Source organism: Tupaia chinensis, unplaced genomic scaffold, assembly GCF_000334495.1.
Source record: "Tupaia chinensis unplaced genomic scaffold, TupChi_1.0 Scaffold000544_1, whole genome shotgun sequence".
Taxonomy (NCBI): domain Eukaryota; kingdom Metazoa; phylum Chordata; class Mammalia; order Scandentia; family Tupaiidae; genus Tupaia; species Tupaia belangeri.
In genome coordinates, this window is record NW_006160056.1 from 1,702,391 (window position 1) to 1,724,730 (window position 22,340).

General features: G+C 39.2%; 1 protein-coding gene across 1 annotated transcript in view; it reads left to right on the forward strand.

Annotated features, from left to right (window-relative positions):
• The first annotated feature begins 3,740 nt into the window (after window positions 1-3,740).
• ASB4 (ankyrin repeat and SOCS box containing 4) overlaps window positions 3,741-22,340 on the forward strand; it is a 78,115-nt gene continuing 59,515 nt past the window's right edge. The window contains 2 exon segments of the mRNA XM_006157495.2: window positions 3,741-4,113; window positions 15,661-15,960. Coding sequence (XP_006157557.1) covers window positions 3,927-4,113; window positions 15,661-15,960 — 487 coding nt within the window. The 5' untranslated portion in view covers window positions 3,741-3,926.

The following is a 22,340-nucleotide window of genomic DNA, read 5'->3' on the forward strand; positions in this document are numbered from 1 at the left end:
TCTGGACCTCTGCTAAAACTCATACCGCAACTGGAATTTCCCACTAGGTGAACAAGTAAATCTCCTTTACTTTTAAATCAGTTCCAGTTATCGGTGTAATCCAAAACCAAAAACATCTTGATACAAACATTAATGCCAATGTATATGAAAAAAACAGCAAACAAAACAAGATGACACGTTATGAATAAGATGTCTCACACAGTAGACAGAGGATAACGGTAAGAAGAAAGGAAGGTCAAACCACTTCTCACATATTTCTGTGAACTGATAGTAAAAATATCCTAATTCATCTACCAGGAAAGTCAGAGAGGCCCAAAGGGTTCTGTTTTCACTAAAATTCTGGTTTCTAAAGGTATATTTCAGAAGCCTTAGCTTCTGGTATCTCCCTATGACTGCAATTGTTGAGTAATTGTCACTTCATAGCATCAGATTCATGTTTAAATGCAATAATAAGCCAAAGAGCCATTGTGCTCCTGAGAATATACTTTAAGTGGACAGATTGTGTTGTACACAGATGTCGTGAAAACCAGCAGCTGGCCCCTGGGCCTGCTGCCTCAGCCACAGGTCCCCAGAGAGTACCAGAGGCTCTTACAGGCCACTTACTTACCACAGCATCATCACCGTGTCAGAAAGCTCTTCATACTACTTCAAGAGCAAAGGACACTGTCCTGGGCATGTCATGAAACACTAATAAAAAACTCATCTTACAGGACAAAGAGTTTTCATTTTAGAGAGCCAAGGAAACAAGACCTTCTGACAGCCTGACTAGACAGGGTGAAACATGGTCACCGTGTGATTTGGCCCCTGAGGCCCAAGGAGATGGAGGCTGGAAACAGTGGTCTAGAAAATGTTAGACAGGTCTCAAGCCTGTTTTATTAGCATTGGTCACATCACTTCCTGTGTGTTAGAATGACTGTGATGGGCAATTTAATTAAGCTGCTCTTCATGTGGTAAGTGCAAAAAATCTCTTAAGTTTTACCTTCTGCACTTGGATAAATTGGTAAATAATTGTACTTCAGCAGAATAATACAAATGACTTTCTCAACCTGATCTTTTTTTTTTTTTTTCCCCCATGGAAATGTATGTTGTTTTCACAAATTATTCCACAACATTTAGATATATTTATTTTTACAGCTATGGAATAGGACTATAAAAGCATTGTGAAAAAAAGAGTGATAGCCCTCTCTTTAAGTTAAAATTTTAAATTTATTTTCAAATATTAAAACAATGCTTTTAAATGTCATTGAAAATGTCAGATTTCCTACAACCCTCAACCATTAGAGCCAAGACTGAGATTTGCCGATCTATGGGAACATCGTAGAACAAATTGGCTATTGATCAGGTTTAAGTCTCAATGGTGAATTGGAAGTGTCTTAGATGTTCTTCCAAGGCCCCCAACTAATTAAAGACAGAACCTGAGCCAGTCTATGAACAAAGACAGCCCATACCTACTGCAGCTTCCTCAGGGAAGTCTTTAGAAAATCATAGCTAGGTCTTCTGCCCCTGTACAATAATTGTCAAGCTTTGTCAATATCCAGGAAAGTGCATTCAATAAGTGAAAAAAACCATAAGGAGTGAGGAGTGTATCTAGTAATTCATATTTTTCTTAGAGGAAACTGAATCACCAACAGATATTTTGAATTATTTGAAACATACAGCTAATTATCACCAGAGCTGGGAATATAGGTGTGTGTGTGTGTAATATATGTATATGTGTGTATATATATATATAAAATGCCAGGGAGAGCATGCACATATATAAGAGGAGAAAGCAAGAAAGGGGGGAGGGAGAGAAAGCATCACTCAATGTGGCCTGGTCACACTGCAATTCTTTTTGCTCCAATTCTCCATCCTGTCAGGATCTTGGGCACGCACATGCCTGGAGTGTTTTTAAATGACCAGGCTAGGACTCAAACCTTGAGCATCCATGTGGGATCCAGCTTTCTCTGCACAGTGCTTCACCACTGTGAAGCTACAGGGCTGACCTTTAATGCTGACTTTTAAAAAGATTACAGTTGTGAAAACCAGGCATTAAGAAAATGAGTTTTTCCCCCAAATCATTTTATCTCCTTTTTTAGTATATCAGGAACAAGGACTGGAGGACTCAAACCATAGCATTTGTTCTATGATGCAAAGGCGATAACCTTAGGGGTAACCTGTGAAGGGAGGGCAACAAGCTTACTGATCTACTGAGTAATAGAAAAAGTTAGAGAGGAAATAAAGTTCCTCAAATGGGACCTTCTAGCCAGAAGACTGGAAGTGTAGACGGATTGAGAGGAGCTATAGACTGATCCGGGGCTTAGATTCCGTGTTCTCATGTCTCCTCACATGCTTCCTTCAGTGTTGAGTTTTGATGGGGTGAAGGTGCTTTAGAAACAGCCAGATAAGTCTATAGAACTCTGAGGACACTGAGGTGAGTATTCCAGCATCAGAGAGAATGCAGATCCTTTGAAGAATTCGGATCTTTAACTTGGGTCCATATCCATTCTGGCTCTAGGAAAAAAAAAAATTTTTTTTGAGAGATTTTTGCTCTAGGGCATGTGTGCTTGCCAGAGAGACAGAGACACAGAAAGCCAGAAATCACCCCCTATCCCCTATGGGGAGTGGCCATTCCCTTCTCCTCCATTTTCGTCTTGGGATTTTAGGCATGCATGCACATGTGCCCGGTGTGTATTAAGCCACTGGATCTGGAACATGAACTGGCATCGACTACGTGGGAGTCCAGTGACATAGCCATTATGACATCAGCTGGTCCTAGAAAAAAATTTTTAATTCATGTTGCTAATTAGTTAGCAGTTTTGACAGTATATAAAACTATATTTGCATTCCAGTGTTGATAAAAACATTTTCCTAATAGTTAATAATTACATCTAAGAAAATTGAAGATATATTTTATCTCTCTTTATTTTAAGAAATTTAAAACTTACAGAAAAACTGAAAGAATAAACACTCATATGTACTTCATTAGATTTACCAACTTTTAACTTTCTACCTCTATTAACACCACACACACACATGCAAGCACATATGCATATATGTACCCACATTTATGAACTTTTTCTTAAAAAAGGTCTTAGACATTATAACAACTTATCCCTCAATGCATTGCTTAGGAATAAGAATATTCTACATAACTATGATACCTTTATCGTCCCTTAAAAATGTACAAGTCTATATTATGGAGTACTATCTAGTCCATATTTATATTTCTTCAATTGTCCCAATATGTATTTTTTCTAACCAATTAAAAAAAAATGTGAGTCACTACAGTTTGTTCCTTCTGCATTCAGCAGTTTGGTCTCTTTAATCTTTACATAAAACAGACCTCCCACCCTCATCCCACCCTACTTTTTCACGATATTGACATTTCCCAAGGCTAGGTTGCCTGAAAAAAATCTGTTTTCAAATGTGTATGATGACGCTTGATTGTACAGGCTCATGTTACAAATTATTACAGGTTTTCAGAGGCACATGTATCAAGAACCGTAACAAATTTTCATTTTTGACTATTGGTTAATCAGAGCAAGAGGCTGGATCTCCAGCCAGGCACCAGATGTTTTTACTGAAGGGAGGAAAAAGAGGAGGGAGCATTAAGAGCTTTTAAAGCTTACGTTATTACTTTGATCATGTAAGAAATAATAGTGACATTTCATGCTTGGAAATGTATTGCGAGGCTTTCCTTCTTATTGACACTATATATTACTGAATGCATCAGTTAATATATAACCAGTGTAAAGGACCTGAGAATGCAGTGACAGTCAGGAAGGATATTTTGAAGTTTGAAATGATCCCTATATAAATAGAACGGATCAGCATAACTTTGGGATAAAATTAGCCGACAGTTTGTGGACGCTCCAGCATGTGCCTGTTTGCTTAGGGCTGCTCTCCTGATAAATCACAACAAAGCTTCCGGAGGGAGAGAAAGGATGGACGACACCACTGTCCCTACCACTAAATCTGGAGCTGCCAAGCTAGTTAAGAAAAATTTCCTTGAGGCGCTAAAGTCCAACGACTTCGGAAAACTGAAGGCTATTTTAATCCAAAGGCAAATAGATGTGGACACAGTGTTTGAAGTTGAAGATGAGAATATGGTGTTGGCATCTTACAAACAAGGTAAAAATATAAGGGTAACCATAAGATTGAGAGAAGATAAATTTTTATTTGAGTAATGCACAGCGTTAGTCGTCCACTCTAAACTAGTAACATTTATGGTTTCTTTCAGCATTTAAAAAATATTTCTGACTAGATCTTTTCTTTCTGTTTAAACTAGAACATGACATGGGCTGATATATAGATGTATATATATGTAATTTATGTCTTCTTTTTCCTTTTTTTTTTTTACCATTGTGCCTAGAACTTGAAATCTTGGAAAAATCATATTTAGTAATGCACTGTCTGTTTTACCTTCTTTCTAGGATAACACAAAAGAATCTCTAGATTATAGTTTAACATACTGTTGAGAACTAATTTAGAAAACATGACTAGTTTGTGGACAGGCTACTAATTCTCTGCTAAAAACCATTTAAAGATTTAAAAATTATATATATATATATATATGTATATATATATATATAGAGAGAGAGAGAGAGAGAAAGAGTTATGTGTGTGTATATATAGAGAGAGATGTGTATATATACATAGATGTGTGTGTGTATATGTATGTATATAGAGAGAGGGTATATAAAATTATGTGCTCTGGGAAATGAAAAGAACAGTTCCATTCTTACATATTTTTTATATAAGACCTTCTCTATGTCTGTGTGGATGAAACATAGGATCCCTCCTCCCCTGCTTGGAGAGTTAATGAAAGGATGAAGATGTGCAGGTATCTGGTTGGCTCTCAGCATTTTAGTGTGTTCTCAGTTTAGGCATAAACGATGAATTCAGAAAAACTGAAAAGTTAACTTCTGTCCCTAGACTACAATAATGAAGCAAATGTGCATGTGCTTCACACAGAGTATCTACCTTCTAGAGAATTAAGGGTAACAAACATTAGAACAGAATTTCTCATCGAGAGATTTTCTGGAACTCATGCTTAACAAATCAGAAATAAATGAGAAGCCTGCTGATTCTGATTTCCCAAATCCACGAAGTTAATGGGGGAACTTGAGTACTGAGGCCATCTGGTGAGTGGACTGCAAACAAACACTGCTCAACATCACTTCTGTTTAAACAAAAGATAACATAACTTCTTGTAGATAGCATTTAAAGAGAGACTGTCATTATTTTTCTTGTTTAAAGATGTTTCCTGGTCAGCGCCATCAATTTCCAGATACACATGCTAATGGTATGTGTTTCTACCTCAATTTATTATCCTCTGATTGACAGTTTTAAAAGAAATATAAAATAGTTGAGGCCAGCTCCCGTGCAATTTCCAGGGCTTTATAATAAATGGGTATTGCTATTTTGACTGAAAGATAAAAGTGGTATCTAATTTTTAAAAAAAGTTAACGGGGACTCTGCAAAAGGAAAGGTGCATACTATATCATTAGATTGCCTTTATCTTATGACTTTGTTTAGTGTAAGAATGTCTGAATGCTAAACAAATGTTTAAGGTTTTTATTTTTTTTCCATAACTTATATTTTTATATATATATAAAATAACTCGGGTTCAAGTCAGTGGGTAATTTATTTGACCCCAAGTTGCAAGAATGGCCTTTTCTCATCTCCCAAGCATGCCAAGTTACACAGATTATATGAAATTTCTGAGGTTATAAGCAAGGAAGAGTTTCAGGTACAGGCTGTTGTCAAGCAGGGTGTTTGTTTGTTCTGCTTCCAAAAATGTCAAGACCCCTGAATGAGAAGAAAATGCATTGTTAAATTCTCATCAATATGAGCTAACATCCATAGTCCTTTTGGAACTAAATTTTTATTCATGCTAATCAGTGTTTTCATAGTGTTTGGGCCATGGGATGTGGTTTTCAATTAGGAAGACAGAAAATTATACCCTCTGGGAAATGAGAAGACCCGCTCCATTCTTACGTATGCCAGGTGGATGTATGAACAGAAAGAATAGGATTTATGGTCATATCTTCGGGGTTTATGCAGGAAATAATTTCTCTGTGTTGGGGGGGCACATGTGCATGCACGTATGTGCACAACGTAAGTAGAAAGAAAAGCACTACCTCTGTTTAGTATGAATGTGGGTATTCAGAATCTGTCTCTTCAGTCTTAAACTCAGGGTAGAAATTGATTGTTCTTCAAAGTTTTTCATCTTTGGAGTCCAATTATCTGTCCTTTCGATGTTTTGGTGAGGGACGGAAGTAATGAATTGAATTCTAATAGTTCTGAGCCAAGGAGAAGTAGTTCTAATGATTATATAATTCCTTAAGTCTCAAAGGAATTCTCAGGGAAGAGTGGAATAGTGCAGATCCGAGTGGTCTATACTATTTAGTTAGGTCCTTTTGGGACTGCTACAAGGAATAGGACCCATTTCTCGTGACCTTGAAGGATATGTGGCTGGATTAAACTGGGTGAGACTTCACGAGATCAAACCAGGCCTTCTGGATGTTGAACGCTGTTGAACTGCCCTGTGCTCTCTTTGAGTTTTACCAGGACATTTGAAAAGCTCTACACAGAAAGGTGTACAAATCATAAGTCTGCACCTTGGCTTTCACAAAATCAACCTATCAAACCAGTATCCAGATGAGGAAACAGAACATCACTGTTCACTTTAAAAAAAATAAATAAAAGTTTATTTCTTCTGTGAGAGGGGGACACAGAGACAGAAAGGAAAATGCACATTCAAGGTCTTCATGCCGCAGCCCACTCCCACTCAGGCAGCCAGCACCATGGGCATGCTTGCACATACCCGATGAGCATGAGTACCTAGGGATGCAAACCCATGACCTTGGCATATGACCTTAGCATTGTGGTGCACTGTGCCACCTCTGTGCCTCTGCAGCTGGCCTACTGTGTACTTTAGAAATATGGGAACCTTTAGGTTTTAGTTATTTTTGGCTTGATAAGCAAGACGAAGTGTAAAACCTATAACAGATATCATGCTGCTTTTAAATTTCTTTGTGTGATTAATAATACAATTCTGTATTTAACATTTGATTGCCCTGTAGGGCATTAACCCTAGTATAATCTATCTAAACCATTTTTACTGATTTTAGAACATGCAGCATTTTTCTTCAAGATTTCTAAGAAGTGACCAAATTTTATCCCAAATATAGTCAGACAATATGAAAGTCAGTGTATAATTTTTGGAATGGGAACTCAAAATTCTGCCGGTGAGGAAATCAACTTAGGATGTAAATATTGTTCCTTCAAATTCCCAATGTCATTGATGTGCCAATAATCAAAGGTTGACCTCATATGCAAATATAAAATGGATATGTGAAAATATAAAGTAGATTTTATGAGGAAGATAGAAAAGAGCTATTGGATTATAAGAAGTCTGGAAATTCTTTTCTGCTTCCCTAGTGACACTGGGCCCATCTCATGAGTAGCTTCTTGTAGCCAGCTAACAGAAAGAATTAGAATGATTAGAATCCAGTCTCCAGAATACACATTTAAACTGTGGGTTCTATCTTTTCCCAGCATCCAGTAATAATTCTTAAAGTTAGGGAGATCTCACTTTATTTTTTTAAAGTTACTAGACTTTGTAATCAAATCTTCAGATAAAACAGTATTTTATTAATTCTAAAAATGTCTCTCACTGTTGGCAAACACACACCACAAAAAATGTGCTGATTGGCATTTGAGAGACCCAGGGGAGTGGCAGAGATCTGGGTCTTAAAAGCAAAAGCAAGTAAGTGAAATTGCATTTACCAGATGACTACTTTAAAACAAGATGACTTGAAGAAAATGTAAACACAAGAGCAACATTTTAACTGCCAAACGCAATAAGTACTTGAATAGTCAAGAGATGTCAGTGATATAAAGTTTATCACGAGACAAGCAGGCAACATTTAGAGTGAAAGGGAACTCAGAAGAAATCTCTAAAGAAAACTCCAAGGCACTTCATACTGATTTCCTCGGGCGACTTATATATGAATGTGGTGACATGAACAACTGTCTATAAAGCTGTTTCCGAAGGTTTTTCCAACTACAGATTTTGATTTTCTTACAGATGTATGAGGTTTGGCTCATTAATGATACTGGCAGAACATCGTATTTATCTCGTTAGTATGAAATTCCCTAGTCAGCAAGGTTAATCAGAGTCCTTTTATTAATCAGTGTAATGCACTTTAAGTACTTTGCTTATGGCCCATAGCTGCTGGTTCCTTGGGTGGTAGTCATATTTTTAATTAAAATAACCAATGAATGATTTCGCTTGAAAACTTTCTGGCACATACTCGATCTACTTTACTGAGCAGCAACTGCTGTCCAAATATCTTAAAAGCTCTTATTTCCACTCTCCTAATGAATAATCTCTTTATCGCCTATCTTTCCTCTTTGCTGGAAATTCACTCTCCAGCTTTCTCACGATCATCCTAGGATTCTTTCCCCCTCCTAGATGTTCAAACTTGGTTCGTTTTTAATTTTACAATTCCAGGTTGCTTTTTTTTTTCCCCGCTTCTCCTCCCAGAGGAACTCCGGCAGTTATCCTAGAAATATGAGCTATTAAAAAATAGCCAAGAATTGTGCTTCAGTCTATAATCCGCCAGGACTGTGTAAATACGCGGGCACAGGCAGAGCAAATGCCTGCTAATCCAGCCACGACCAGCGTGTGTAACCTTTGGCTGTAATAACAGCGGCATCTTGTGTGTAGGGTTCTTTGGACTCAGAGAACATTAGTTGATAAGTGTTGAGAGCCCAGGCTTACCAGAGATGTGTGCAGACTCCCCAGATGGGTGAACAGGACCAAAACCTCTTCCAAAAGACAGCCAAAATACTCCTTACCGTAGCCCCTAACCTGGGGGGCTTTCCACCCAGCTACTCACTCCTACCTCTTTGGTCAGATATCAGCTAATCTCTCTCTCGCTCTCTTTTTCACACACACATAGGATTATTCTTACAGGGGTTAGATGTGTAACATTCCTTTAGAACTTTTATCCACCAGTGAGAACTATCAGTTTAGAGGTGAATCGCATTCAACCTTCAGATCAGGGACAGCTACTGTGATTGGGGGAGACAGAGACTGAGAGACTGAGAGACTGAGTCGCCCTTTCTCAGTACTAGTTACATGAACACAGACATTTCATACTTCTTAAGCTTCTACCAGACTAAGTCTCCTCTTTCGTGAAATGGGGGCTATGACATGACCCTCACTAAATCTCGTGCATGCAGATCATCTGTGATGGCACGGAGGTGAAATGATGTAAGCAGATGACACAACTGGAAAAAGTAACAGGTGACTGCAGCGATGCTAAATTCACGTGGAAGCAAATCTCCTTGGGCTTTGTCTGTGGGATTCGGGCATGGGGGAAAGAACAGCGGGTCCCTCTCTTCTCTTCTTCCCATTTGTGCCCTTTGCTGAAACAGAGGTTTTATGCAAGGAGTCGTCGTGGTACACGGACTGTGGATTTGGGGTAGAGTGTGAGTAGTTTGCCTTAGAGGGAGGTGGCTCCCCACCTGACCCAGCTGCAAGGGCTTTTATTCCTGTCCCTCCATCTCCGCTCTGTCCTCTGTGCAGTCTGAGTGCATAGTGAAAGGGCAGCCTGGCCTGGGTGGGTGGGGAGAGAGGGGCTTTGAAAGACAAATGCTAAGAATAAATCACATTCTGGTTTCTGAGGCCCTGGAAAACCCTGCTGCAGAAAAGAGACTGTAAAAGCAATAATGGGTTAACTGTGCTTCTATTATGCAGTGACCATTAGTGGTTGTGTTTTGAGAGAAAATGCTGATCTCTTTTTTTTTATTGCTATATAATACTTTTGTTAAACAATTTTTTTCTTTTTTTTTGGAGAGGTTTTTGCTATAGCACATGTGCGCTTGCCAGAGAGACAGAGAGACAGAAAGCGAGAAATCACCCCCCAGGGGGGATGGCCACACCACAATCCTTTCTCCTCCATTCTCCTCTCGGGATCTTGGGCACACACACACACACGTGCCTGGTGTGAGTTTAAGCCACCGGGTCCAGGACTCGAACCACAGTCGACTACATGGGAGTCCAGCGACATAGCCATTATGCTAACTGCTGGTCCTAACAGTTTTATGAAAAAAAAAAAAACCACAACATTTTTGTATGTGTTACATCATATAATCTACAGAAGTGTCAGGGTTCAGTGACAAATACCTGTAGAGAAGGTGGTTTCAAATCCTTACTTGTATGCCACTCCTCTGTGAAAAGCTGAAAAGCAGCTCTGTGCCTCAGATTTAAAGGTTATAGAAAGCTGACCTCTTGACATATCTGCACCAATACACACATGTGAAGAGGTACCACCTCATCTGTGGTTTCCTGTATGGCTTTACCTCAGGTTCATCCTCCGGGAAGGTAGGCAGACTATTCCACACTTGCTACACAGTGAACTGTGACACCAATCTCACGTCTAAGGCAGGGGTTGATGTAGATGGCTCCTTGGCTACAGGGCTGCTCTTTTCTCTGCACAAAGCAGCAAGCTTTCTGGTTAGGCTTCAGTTATTCAAAGACTCCTCCCCCAACACCACCACCAAAGTTCTGCAACGCAGCTTCAAAAACACACGTCAGCACCCCTGCCCACAGCCAGAAAACACCTATTCCCATTCCTCTCGTTCACCTTTCCAGGGACAGTAACTAAGGTGTCTTGTTACCACCCACCTACACACAGTCCCCTAGAGGAGAGGGGAGTTGTAGGGACAATTCCATCCAGGGCCTTTGCTGAATTCCAAGACCTGGTGACCTGGGAGCCTGATTACTATTTAATGGTAATGATTATAATAAATGGGCAGGATTGATGCTCTAGGTGCTACTGGGAATTTAGGAGGAAGGAAAAAAATCAACAAGCAAATGTGTTTCCATATCAGAGAAGTGACATATTACAGTTGAATTCAGGGTCTTCTTTCTTTCCTTGTGATTTCTGAAGTAGGCTTAGAGCTAACCTTCTTCTGTTTCCACAAAGACAAAGACAGATGGAAACTCCGCATTGCGGATGTTCTGAGTCCACCAGTTTGGATCGCAGCAGGTGACTTATGGCTCCAGTGGACTGAAGAAGTGGCAGTTTTCTCATCTGGAAAATGAAAGGCGTGGAGTGGATAATCTTCCCTGTTGTTTCTTTGATTTTACGTCAAAATGGTGTTTTCTTAATCAGTTCTCTGCTACTTCCTTTCTGAGATCATTTTTCTTCCCATTGCAGAAGCGGGCGTGATTTCAGTCCCTGCTGCACAGAACTGCCTAATCTTTGCTGCTAATCACCAGACAAAACACACCTTGGTTTTCAGATCTGGAACCAGCTGCTTTCCAAAGCAGCTAGAAAATACTGACTTTGTTATTTTGCTTTTAGAAGAAATTTGGGTATTAAAATGACAGACTGAGTATCAATGTAATGCAAAAGCAGTTTGCATACCATGCACTAGATTAAGAACTCTGCTTGGAACACAGAATCAATGTATATAGCTGGATAAAAATGTATAAATTAAATATATATACACACACATACACACACATCTATTACGTATGCTTATTGGTTCTCTCACTCTTTCTCTGTTTCTCTCTGAGACACACACACATACACACACACACATGACACGGAGTTAATATTCCTCTACACAAACTGTCTATAATACTATTTATCTCTGTCAGGGAAAATCCATATCCTCAAATACCATCGTTTCTGTCTTCCCTCTGGAATCTCGAATTATTATCTTAGAACAAAATTCTATTAGCTAAATACCGATTCCTACATAAATTCAGATAATCCTGATCATACTTTAACTAATTCTTAGTCCATTAGACCTTGGTGTAGAATAACTGGATTTCTTTTTAAAGAGCACATTTGGATAAAGAGGGAAATGGGAAGGAGAGAAAAACAAAAATAGCTCCAGAATTCTGAATGGGATGAAAAGAGGGGGTTGTATTATGTGTTATGTAAATGTGTATGTGTGCATATGTGAGTATGTGACTAGCTTGAAAGTTGGGCTGCCGAAAGACAAACTTCAAGTTGAGTTCATTGATTCCTATAGTATTAGTCAGCATTATTCATGATCCTAGAAGTGGATTACTTAAGTTGAATAGTTTTTTTTTTTCCTCTAGACAGATCATTAAAATTAATTTTACTTATTTTTATAAAAATCATACATGCACAAGGCACTGAATTTTTTTTTAGAGAGAGATTTTTGCTACAGAGAAACAGAAAGCAAGAACTCACCCCTCCAGAGGGAATGGCCATGCCACAATCCCTTCTCCATTCTCCTCTTGGGATTTTCGGCACACATACACACATGCACACATGCCCAGTATGAGTTTTAAGCCACTGGGTCTGGGATTTGAACTGTGGTTGACTATGTGGGAGTCCAGCAACAAAACCATTACACCATTTGCTGGTTCCAACAAGGCACTAAATTATAAAGTTACAAAAGGGACATTCAGAAATAAATATATCTATATCCCCAGTCCCTCCAGTTCTTCTTAGAGTTTACTACTGTAACTACTCTCTTGTTCTAGGTTTTTACAAATATACTTGTGCATGGTAGCATAGTATGCATATTGCTTCCTGCTTTTCTCATTCAGTAACACTTATCTTGAGATTTTTCCATTTTCATCTTGTAGAAGCACACTGTTCTTTTGAATAACTCTGTAGTGTTTGACTGGATGGATGTCCTATAATCTATTTAAACAGTTGCCTACTGATGACCATTGAAGCTGTTCCCAGTGACTTAACCATTACAAACAATGTTGTGAGTCATTTTCTCATGTTCTCAATTGTAGGCCAGGCACTAAGATTCCTGGTTTCCTGGATCTCCTTTCACAGAGTACATTGCAAATGGTGTTCCCTGGAGTTGTGCAATCCAGTATCATCTAGGACATTTCACACATGTATGATCATACTTGTAGGGTGAATACCCATTAGTGGTGCTTAATGAGAGAATTTAGTCCTTGGTCATTGGTCCACTGTTAATATGGTCATCACCCTCAGAGTGCCCTCTAGCTTCTGATTGTTTCTCATAAAGAGTGGCTCCCAGGGAACCAGCAGTTAGCATAATGGCTATGTCGCTGGACTCCCACGTAGTCGACCGCGGTTTGCGTCCCGGACCCAGTGACTTAAAACTCACGCCGGGCACATGTGCGTGTGTGCCCAAGATCCTGAGAGGAGAATGGAGAAGGGATTGCGGCGTGACCATCCCCCCTGGGGGGTGATTTCTTGCTTTCTGTCTCTATGTCTCTCTCTGTCTGTCTGGCGAGCGCACGTGCCCTATAGCAAAAACCTCTCCCCCCACCCCCAAAAAAAGAGTGGCTCCCAGAGGTAATCATAATAGTCTTGATTTATTCTGACCTCATTTAATCAGGGACACATACAACTTTTACTTCTCTTATTTTGCACACTGCACTTTTATTAATGGAATTTAAGGTTGTATTAGTTTGTTTGGCAGCTCTGTCCCACTGTTGGCTCATTTTGAGATTATTGTCAACTCAAATCCCTAGATCTTTTATCAAATAAATACTATTAAACTGTATTCTGTTTACCTTTACTTATAACTAGAATTTTTAGACCTAAAAGCAAACCTTTGACTTAGCCATGTTAAAATTTATTTGTGCTCACTAGCAGAACTGTGGTGGTATGATGGTCTGCAATGTTGGAGGCCATATGGAAAACTAGAGTTTGGTTTCTGGGTCAACTTGTACATGCTGGGAACACACATGTGTGTGCCCATGATCCTGGCTGGAAAGTGGGGGAAAGGGTCACGGCATGAGCCTTTGTGCTCTTTTCTCTCATGAAATAAAATAAAATAAAATAAAATATAAAAAACTTAAAAAATCATCTTACATTTTCTAAAATAAAATAAAATAAAATAAACTTAAAAAATCAAATTGTATTTGCAACCCTAGAATCTCTTCTAAGCTGTTGACCTATCTGAACACCTTCCTCTTGCGATTGCTATTTCAACTTTCTTTGTGTATTTTTTATTTCTTACGCACAGTGAACTTGGCTATAGATATGGACAGTGAGGAAATGTTTATAATGTCATCATTGTTATATAGCTTATCAAATATGGCAATCACTGGAGACTTGTGAGAAAAGAACTCGGTGTATTGAAGTCAGGGGTCGAGAAAGAAGAGAAATGAAAGAAAAAGAGAAAGACAGAGAAAATAAACATTTTCTATAACTGACTGGAAAAATGTATTTAAAATCTCAGTTCTAGAAACAACTACACTGCTCCTAACCCTCTAATTCGTGTGTAGCTTGTAGGCATAGATAATTGTGCAACATGCCTGATTTTCCTGTTTATGTTGACTGACAGAAAGTGCAAAGCCATGTTTATAATGCAGTTCTCGTCTACAGAGAATGGTTTATATTTTGTGCACCTATCTTACTTGTCTTCTTTTTATTTTCCTTTTTATTTAATAAGGTTGCCCTTATTTTCTAGAATGTTTTTTTTTAAGTCTTGTATTCTATAAAAATAGTGAATTGCCTTAAATACTTGTATGGAATGAGATATTGTAAAAACCAACAGACAAGCAAATAAAATCTTGGTGCGACAAATTTTTTCTTTCTGTTTTGTAGAGAGGTGTTGCTGTAAGGCATGTGTGTTCACAGGAGAGACAGAGAGAAAAAAGGAGAGACAGAAAGCGAGAAATCATCCCCCAGAGGAGATAGCCATGCTATAATCCTTTCTTCTCCATTCTCCTCTCGGGATTTTGGGCATGCACACACATGCACCCAGCATGAGGTTTTTTTTGTTTTTGTTTTTGTATTTTTGTTGTTGTTGTTGGTTGTTTTGGGTTTTTTTTTTTTTTTTGAGCTTTTTGCTATAGAGTGCGTGTGCTCACCAGAAAGACAGAGAGAGACCGAGAGACAGAAAGTGAGAAATCACCCCCCACACCGCAATCCCTTCTCCTCTGTTCTCATCTCGGGATTATGGACACACAGGCACATGCACCCGGTGCAAGTTTAAGCCATTGGGTCCAGGACTAGAACCGCAGTCTCTACATAGGAGTCCAGTGACAAAGCCATTACAACTGCTGGTCCCCACCCAGCATGAGTTTTAAGCCACTAAGTCTGGTACTTGAACCGTGGTTGACTATGTGGGAGTCCAGCAATGCATTCACTAGGCCATCTGCTGGTCCTAGTGTAACAAATCTTTTAAAAATATTAAACACATTGACACTTTCAGTTGATAACAACATCATAAGGAAAAAGAACTGGAATGAAATAAAATTTAAGCTTGTAACTAACCACTCTGGAATTATTTAAGACAAACTCTCGATGATTAGGAAAAAAACTTAAAAAAAAAAAAAAACTTAAAAGAGTCTCATGTAAAATAATTTACGATCAAATTGATGGAGTTCTCAAACTTCAATGCCTTCCAGGTCCGGGAAGGAAAAGTAAATAAGATAATGGGGAACAATAGAGACAGCAGAAACCTAAAAAAGCCTGTCCCACGTAAGAATGTCAAAATATGTTATTAAACAAAACATTTTCATACCCATCAGGTACTCATATAAAACCAAGTAATTTTCCCCCTAACTTTGTAAATGTGAGCAAAACAAAATAATGTGCAAAAAATCCTCACAGGGAGAAATCTTAGCCACAAAGTTAAACTTCCTCTTTTCCTTTCTTTCTTTTTTTTTCCCCCCAGGTTATTGGTTACCAAGTTATAAATTGAAGTCTTCCTGGGCAACAGGTCTGCATCTTTCTGTTTGGTTTGGTCATGTGGAATGTCTTTTGGTGCTCCTGGACCACAACGCAACCATCAACTGTAGACCTAACGGGAAAACTCCTCTTCACGTGGCTTGTGAAATGGCCAACCTGGATTGTGTTAAGATCCTCTGTGACCGTGGAGCCAAGCTCAATTGCTATTCCTTAAGTGGACACACAGCTTTGCACTTCTGTACAACCCCAAGCTCCATTCTCTGTGCCAAGCAACTGGTTTGGAGAGGTAAGCCTTTCTGGGGGGCCAACACTGTCATCTGCTTGCACATTCATTAGTGAAAACTTGGTGATTCCCTACTTGCCCCAGTCAATGGACCAGACAACCTCATAAAACCTAGTGCAGGAGTTCTGAAAAATACATAGGTATGTAGATATTCAGTTGTGTTAGCCCAAGTTATTCCACGATGACCACACTGGAATCTTATTTATATATTTTAGTGTCAGGAACTCATTAATTTCTTCATTTACTTAACAAATATTTATTTTGCACCTACTATGTGTCAGGTAATATGCTGAGTAAGTGAAAAAGAGCAAATAGTTCCTGCTCTTAAAGACCTTATAGTATAGAAGGGAAATGTAATTATTAACATAAATATGAATATAAATATTAATCAATAAGCTTACATAAGTGGAGGAAATCACTATGAACAAAGAGATAAGGAGAATGTCAGAAGTGAAGTATTATAAACTGTCTAAAGATATCCTTATGGATATGATATGATATATGATATGATATGTATGCTGAAACTAAGAATGAGAAGGATGCTAAAGGAAGAAGTGTCTATGTACAGGGAGTAGCATGAGCACAGTTACTGGAAAGTAAAATCTTGGCCATTAAATGAATGGATGATGGGCTGTGTAGATGGAGTGCCATGGGTGTGGTGTAGGTTGGGAGGGTCAGAAACAGAAGGGAGTGCCTCAAAATGACATTGGGTGTCTTAGACCATACAGAGCCTCTGGGGGTAAAGGTATGGGTTTTGGAAATGGAGCCACTGAAAAGTTTTCAGCAAGGCAATGACAATTTTCACTGGAAGTCATTGTTTTGTAGATACACAGAAAGTGGATTAGAAGCGGACAAGCAAGAAAGAGGGGGGCCAGCAGGAAAGGTATTGTAATAATCTAGGTGAGAGGGGAGGGTGGCTTACTCTAAATGGCAAGCTTGACTAGGAAGAAAAGGAAATGGGTTTGGAAGTAAATTGATGGAAATTGCAGATGAATTGGATGTGTGTGGGGTGAAGGAAAAAGAAGTTCCAAGTTTTATTGATGAGTTTTCGATTTTAGAAAGTGGGCAGATAGTGATGCTATTTTTTGAGGTGGAAAAACTTGAAGAAGCAGCATCTGTGTGGTGATGATCATTATATCAGATTTCTGTTTGTTTGTTTGTTACAGTAGGGTATGTGTACTTGCTGGAGAGACAGAGACAGGAAGTAGGAAATCACCCTGCAGGGGGAATGGCCATGCCACAATCCTTTCTCTTCCATTCTCCTCTTGGACTGTGGGCCGGCACACACACAGACACACACACACACACACACATGTGCATGGCATGAGTTTTAAGCCACTAGGTCTGGGATTTGAACCACAGTCGACTACATGGAAGTCCAGTGACATAACCATTACACCATTTGCTGGTCTCAATCAGTTTTTTTTTTGTTTTAAGTCAGGTTTATAGGGTATAGGTTACACACAGTAAAATACACCCTAAAACTTACTGTTTTTGAGAAACACTATTTTCATGAAGCCATCACAACAAGTTTTATAAACTTCCTTGATGCCTTCTGTAGTTTATTCCTACCTGCCCTTTGACAACAACTGATCTGCTTTCTATCCCTATAGTTTTGCCCTTTTCTGAATGTCATATAAATTACATGATATCTAGCCTTTGAGTCTCCTTTCCCCCATTTAGCATAATATAGTTGAGAGTCACCCATGTGCATGTATTCGTGTAACACAGTCTATCTACTCCTCAGTGAGGGGACATTTCAATTGCTCAAACTTTTTGTCAATTTTGTAAAAAGTTGTTAGAAAAATTTATGTATAGGTTCTTATGTGGGCACGTTTTCATTTTTCTTGGCTAAGTTCTTTGCAATGGGATGTGAGTTGACTTGTAAATTTGTAAGAAACTTGGGACAAGCAGTTGGCATAATGGCTATGTCGCTGGACTCCCATGTAGTCAACCGCAGTTTGAGTCCTGGACCTGGTGACTTAAACTCACACTGGGCACGTGTGGGTGCATGCCCAAGATCCCAAAAGAGAATGGAGGAGAAGGGAATGCGGCATGGCCATTCCCCCGTGGGGGGTTGATTTCTCACTTTCTGTCTCTCTGTCTTTCTGGTAAGTGCATGGGCCCTATAGCAAAAACCTCTCAAAAACAAACAAACAAACAAAAAAACCTACCATGTGATTTTTAAAAGTGCTTATACCGTTTTGTATTCCCATTGACCCATTGACTATGTGTGAGAATTCTAGTTGCTTCTCTTCCTGACCATAATTTGATAATGTGAAATTAAAAAATTATTATTTTAGTCATTTTAGTAGGTATACAATTGTATCTCACTGTGGTTTTAATTTGATTTTCTCTGATGCTGAAGAATGTTAAGTATATTTTCATGTATTTATTTGCCAGATGGGAATGGGTGGGAGGAAAGTCCCTCTCCCATGCCCAATGGGGTGTGGTCATACTGGAATCCCTTCTCTATTTCTACAACCTGCCAGGATTTGGGGCATGACATATGCTTTCCTGGCATGTTTTACAAGTCATTGTGGTTGGGGCTTGAACTGAAGTCAGCATGTGGGATCTGGTTTCCTCAACCACTAGGCTAAGGGGTTGGCCTTCATACTCACATACTCTCTATTGTGAATAAAACACATAAACTTAAACAAAATCAATTGGCCGTACAAGTATGGATTTATATCTGGACGCTAAACTATTACATTGATCTATATATTTGTTTAAAAAATTGCTTCATCAAGAGAGGGAGGTACCCCAACAGGGTCTTCCCACTATGCTCCATCACCAGTCTCAGCTGACTAGATTAGACACCTGCACACATGCTCCCAGCATGCTCAGGGAGAATGTCCCAGGACACAAACTCAGGGCCCTCCCCCATGTGGATCCAGTTGTATTACTGTTGTGCCACCACGTGGCCCCGATATATCCATTTTTTGTTAATGTTCATGGACTTGATTGTAGGAGTTTTACATTAAGTCTCAAAATCAGATACAGTAAGTCATCCTAGATTGCTTTGAAATATGAGACCTTTCAGATCTTTTTAAGACATCAGAGTAAGACAATGAAGAGTGTATTTGATATAAAAGCTGGACAGAAGAAAGCTCTTCACCGAAATTATAGCTTCAGCATTACTGGTCTATGGATTACTGGCCTAGAGACTTGAAACCAAGAAAATCAATAAAATCATTCAGATAAAGAGTATATGTAGAGAAAAGAGAACTCAGGGCCAAGCCCCAGTGAATTCTCACATTCAGATGTGAAAAGGGTAAGGAGGAGCCAATGAGGAGAGTGAAATAGACCGAAAAGTGAACTTGGATGCCAAGTGAGCTCCACTTTGCTGGGACTTGTTTGGCACTTGGAGAAACTCAAGAACAATTCTGGAACACAGAACTCAGAAAAAGGTGGGTTCACGAAGCAGGGAGTGGCCAGCTGCCTTCATAGTTAGAGAGGTTTAATTAGATGTTCATTAGACTAGGTGACAATTATCATTGACAAAAATAGCTTTGGTGAAATGGTATAGAAATCAGGGTTAAATGGTATAAGGTGAATGGGGGGTTAGAAACTAACAGTGGCATGTGTAGACAATTGTTAAAGTTTAGCTGTAAAAGTGAACACATGAATAGCATGATTGCTGGGGGGTCTGGGGGAAGGGTTTCATAGGAGAGTATTATCTATAGCTGGATATAAAATAAAACACTTGCATGCCAAAGAAAATGATTCATAGAAAGAAAGCAGCTGAACCTGCATGAGACAGAATAACTGAAGGATTCTGGTCTCTAGGAAGTTGAGATGAGATGGAATCCAAAGACTATGGGACATATTCTTATTTTTAACAGGTGAGCCAAGTAAGCATGGTTTTAAATATCACAGTACTTACAGACTTGGTGGTGGTAAAAAGAAGGAATTTGAATCGGGTAGCTTTTCCCTCTCAATAACATAAGAGGCAAAATCATCAGTCAAAAATCAGGGAGCATGGAAATTTTGATTAAAGTGGGAGGTCCTGGGAAAAGAATGGGAAAACAGATTACCAGAAATATGTGGTAAGATCGTCAGACTCATAAAGATGTCTTGGTCTTCTCTGTCTGTGAGAGTAAAGGAGGCAAAGTTAACCCCAAGCCTGCTCCATGGAGCAGTGGTAATGCACTCCTGAAGAGAAGCTGGATTCCACAAGGTGACCGTGGTTCGAATCCTTGGTTCTATCAATCTGAAACACCCTGGGCACACATCCAAGTATCCAGGAGCTAATGGACTGTAGTAGAAGAGGGGGATAGGGCATGACCAGACTCTGTAGAGGGTACTCATCCTTCTCTCTCTCTCTCTTATGTGCATATTCTGTTATGAACAAAGGAAAAAATCGGACTGGTTATTCTCCTTTTTGCCTGTCTTAGGAGGAAAAGCATAGCACAGAAACACACAGGCAGTGTTGGCATCTCTTGGGGTTTTTCCACCTTCGGTATATGTCCATTGCCACCTTTCACATTTACTTGTTCATTTATTTTTGATTTGGTTTTTATTTTTATTGTAAAAATGTCCAGAAAGTTACGATAGTATATAGTATTGTTTAATAATTAACTTTTCAGGGCCCACCCATGGCCTGATGATTAAGGTACTGGAAACCACATGGTTGACTATGTAGTTTGAGTCATGGGCCTGGTAGCTTAATAAAAACACCAGGCATGTGTGCATATGTGCCCAAGATCCTAACAGGAAGGAAAAATGGATAAGGGATTGTGGCATGACCATGTCCATGGGAAGTGCTGTGGCATGACCATGCCCCAAGGGAAGTGCTTTCTCGCTTTTCCTCCTTCTCTCTATCTTTCTCTGGGAAGTGTGTGCTTCCTCTAGCAAAATGTTTTTTTTAAAGTTATAAACTTTTTGTTTTTGAAATCTTTAAATCTCTTTTTTTTTTCTTTTATGGTATGGTGAAAACATTTAAAATCTACTCCTGCAAATGTAACAGTTTCATTATTATTAAGGATAGTCATTTTGTTGTATGTTAGATCTCCAGAACTCATTTCTCCTGTAAAACTGAAACTTTGTTACTTTTTCTATTAGTGCCTTTTCATGTGACTCCATCAACCACAAACTGACAAAGGACTGGCAACCCTTTCACTTCTCAGAAGCAGCAGGCACTGTTATTCCCCATCTCTTTTATCCCTGTCAACACTGAGAGACTACTTAGAGACAGGAAGGAGTGAAGAGGCAGGGGGAGAGTTTTGCAATCTCCTCATAGACTGACATGAATGAACCAGGTTATAACCATTCAGAGGAGAGAGTGGAAGTCCATTAGAGATTCACTCGCTCTTTAGAGCTATGGCATTAAGGCCAAATCCAGGAAAGAAAGGCAGATCAATTAGAGAAAGCAAATGTTTAACTTTAATGTGGCAGCCATGTAAAATTAAAAGGCAGTCAGAACACTGGGAGAAATATTTGACACTATATAAGCAAGGGTTAATATCCTTAATACATAAAGAAATAGTAAAAGGAGATTAACAATTAAGCAAAAGAAGAAAGAAGGAAAAAATAGAAAAAGAACAAAAGGACCAAAGACAGGAAAAGGTCTTTAAGAAAAAACAAAGAAATCAATTATATAAAAAAAATAAAGAAGTTGTGGGACCATCAGATGGCATAGTGGTTAAGTTGCTGGACTCCCACATAGTCAAGCACGGTTCGAATCTTGGACCTGGTGGCCAGAAACTCACGCTGGGCATGTGTGTGTGCATGCCCAAGATCCTGGAAGGAAAATGGAGGAGAAGAGATTGCTGCCTGGACATCCCTTGGGGGGTGAATTCTCACTTTTCCTCTCACTGTCTCTGTCTCTGTCTCTCTCTCTGGCAAGTGCACATGCCCTGAGGCTAAAATCTCTAAACTAAATAAATGAAAATAAAGATGTGACATAAAGGTCACCTTCATGGCCTAGCTGTAGTGATGCAGGTGGCAGGGATGCTACAGCATGATCCTGGAGATGACATGGAAAGACTCTGGGTTCATGTCCCCGGTCTGCCTTAATATGCATGGTGTACTTCCATGTGTGCTTTGATCCTGGTTGGCTGCAGGGCTGGGGAGAGGACTGTAGCATAAAAACTCTGTCTAGGCTCACTCTCTTTCTTACTCCCTCTCTCTCTTTCATAAAAGAAACAAAGAAATAAACTTAAGAAAACTTGAAAAGAAGAGTGCTTTTATTGGTCATCAGCAAAATGTCAATTAAAATAGACATTAACAATAGACATTTTGTTGTGGTTATTACATTAACAGGCAGACAAAAAATGATAATACATACATTGACAACCACATAGGAAAGCACTCTTACACAGCCTTGGTGGAATATAAAGGGGTACAAGCTGGAGAGAAATTATTTTTTAGGTTTTTCTAGA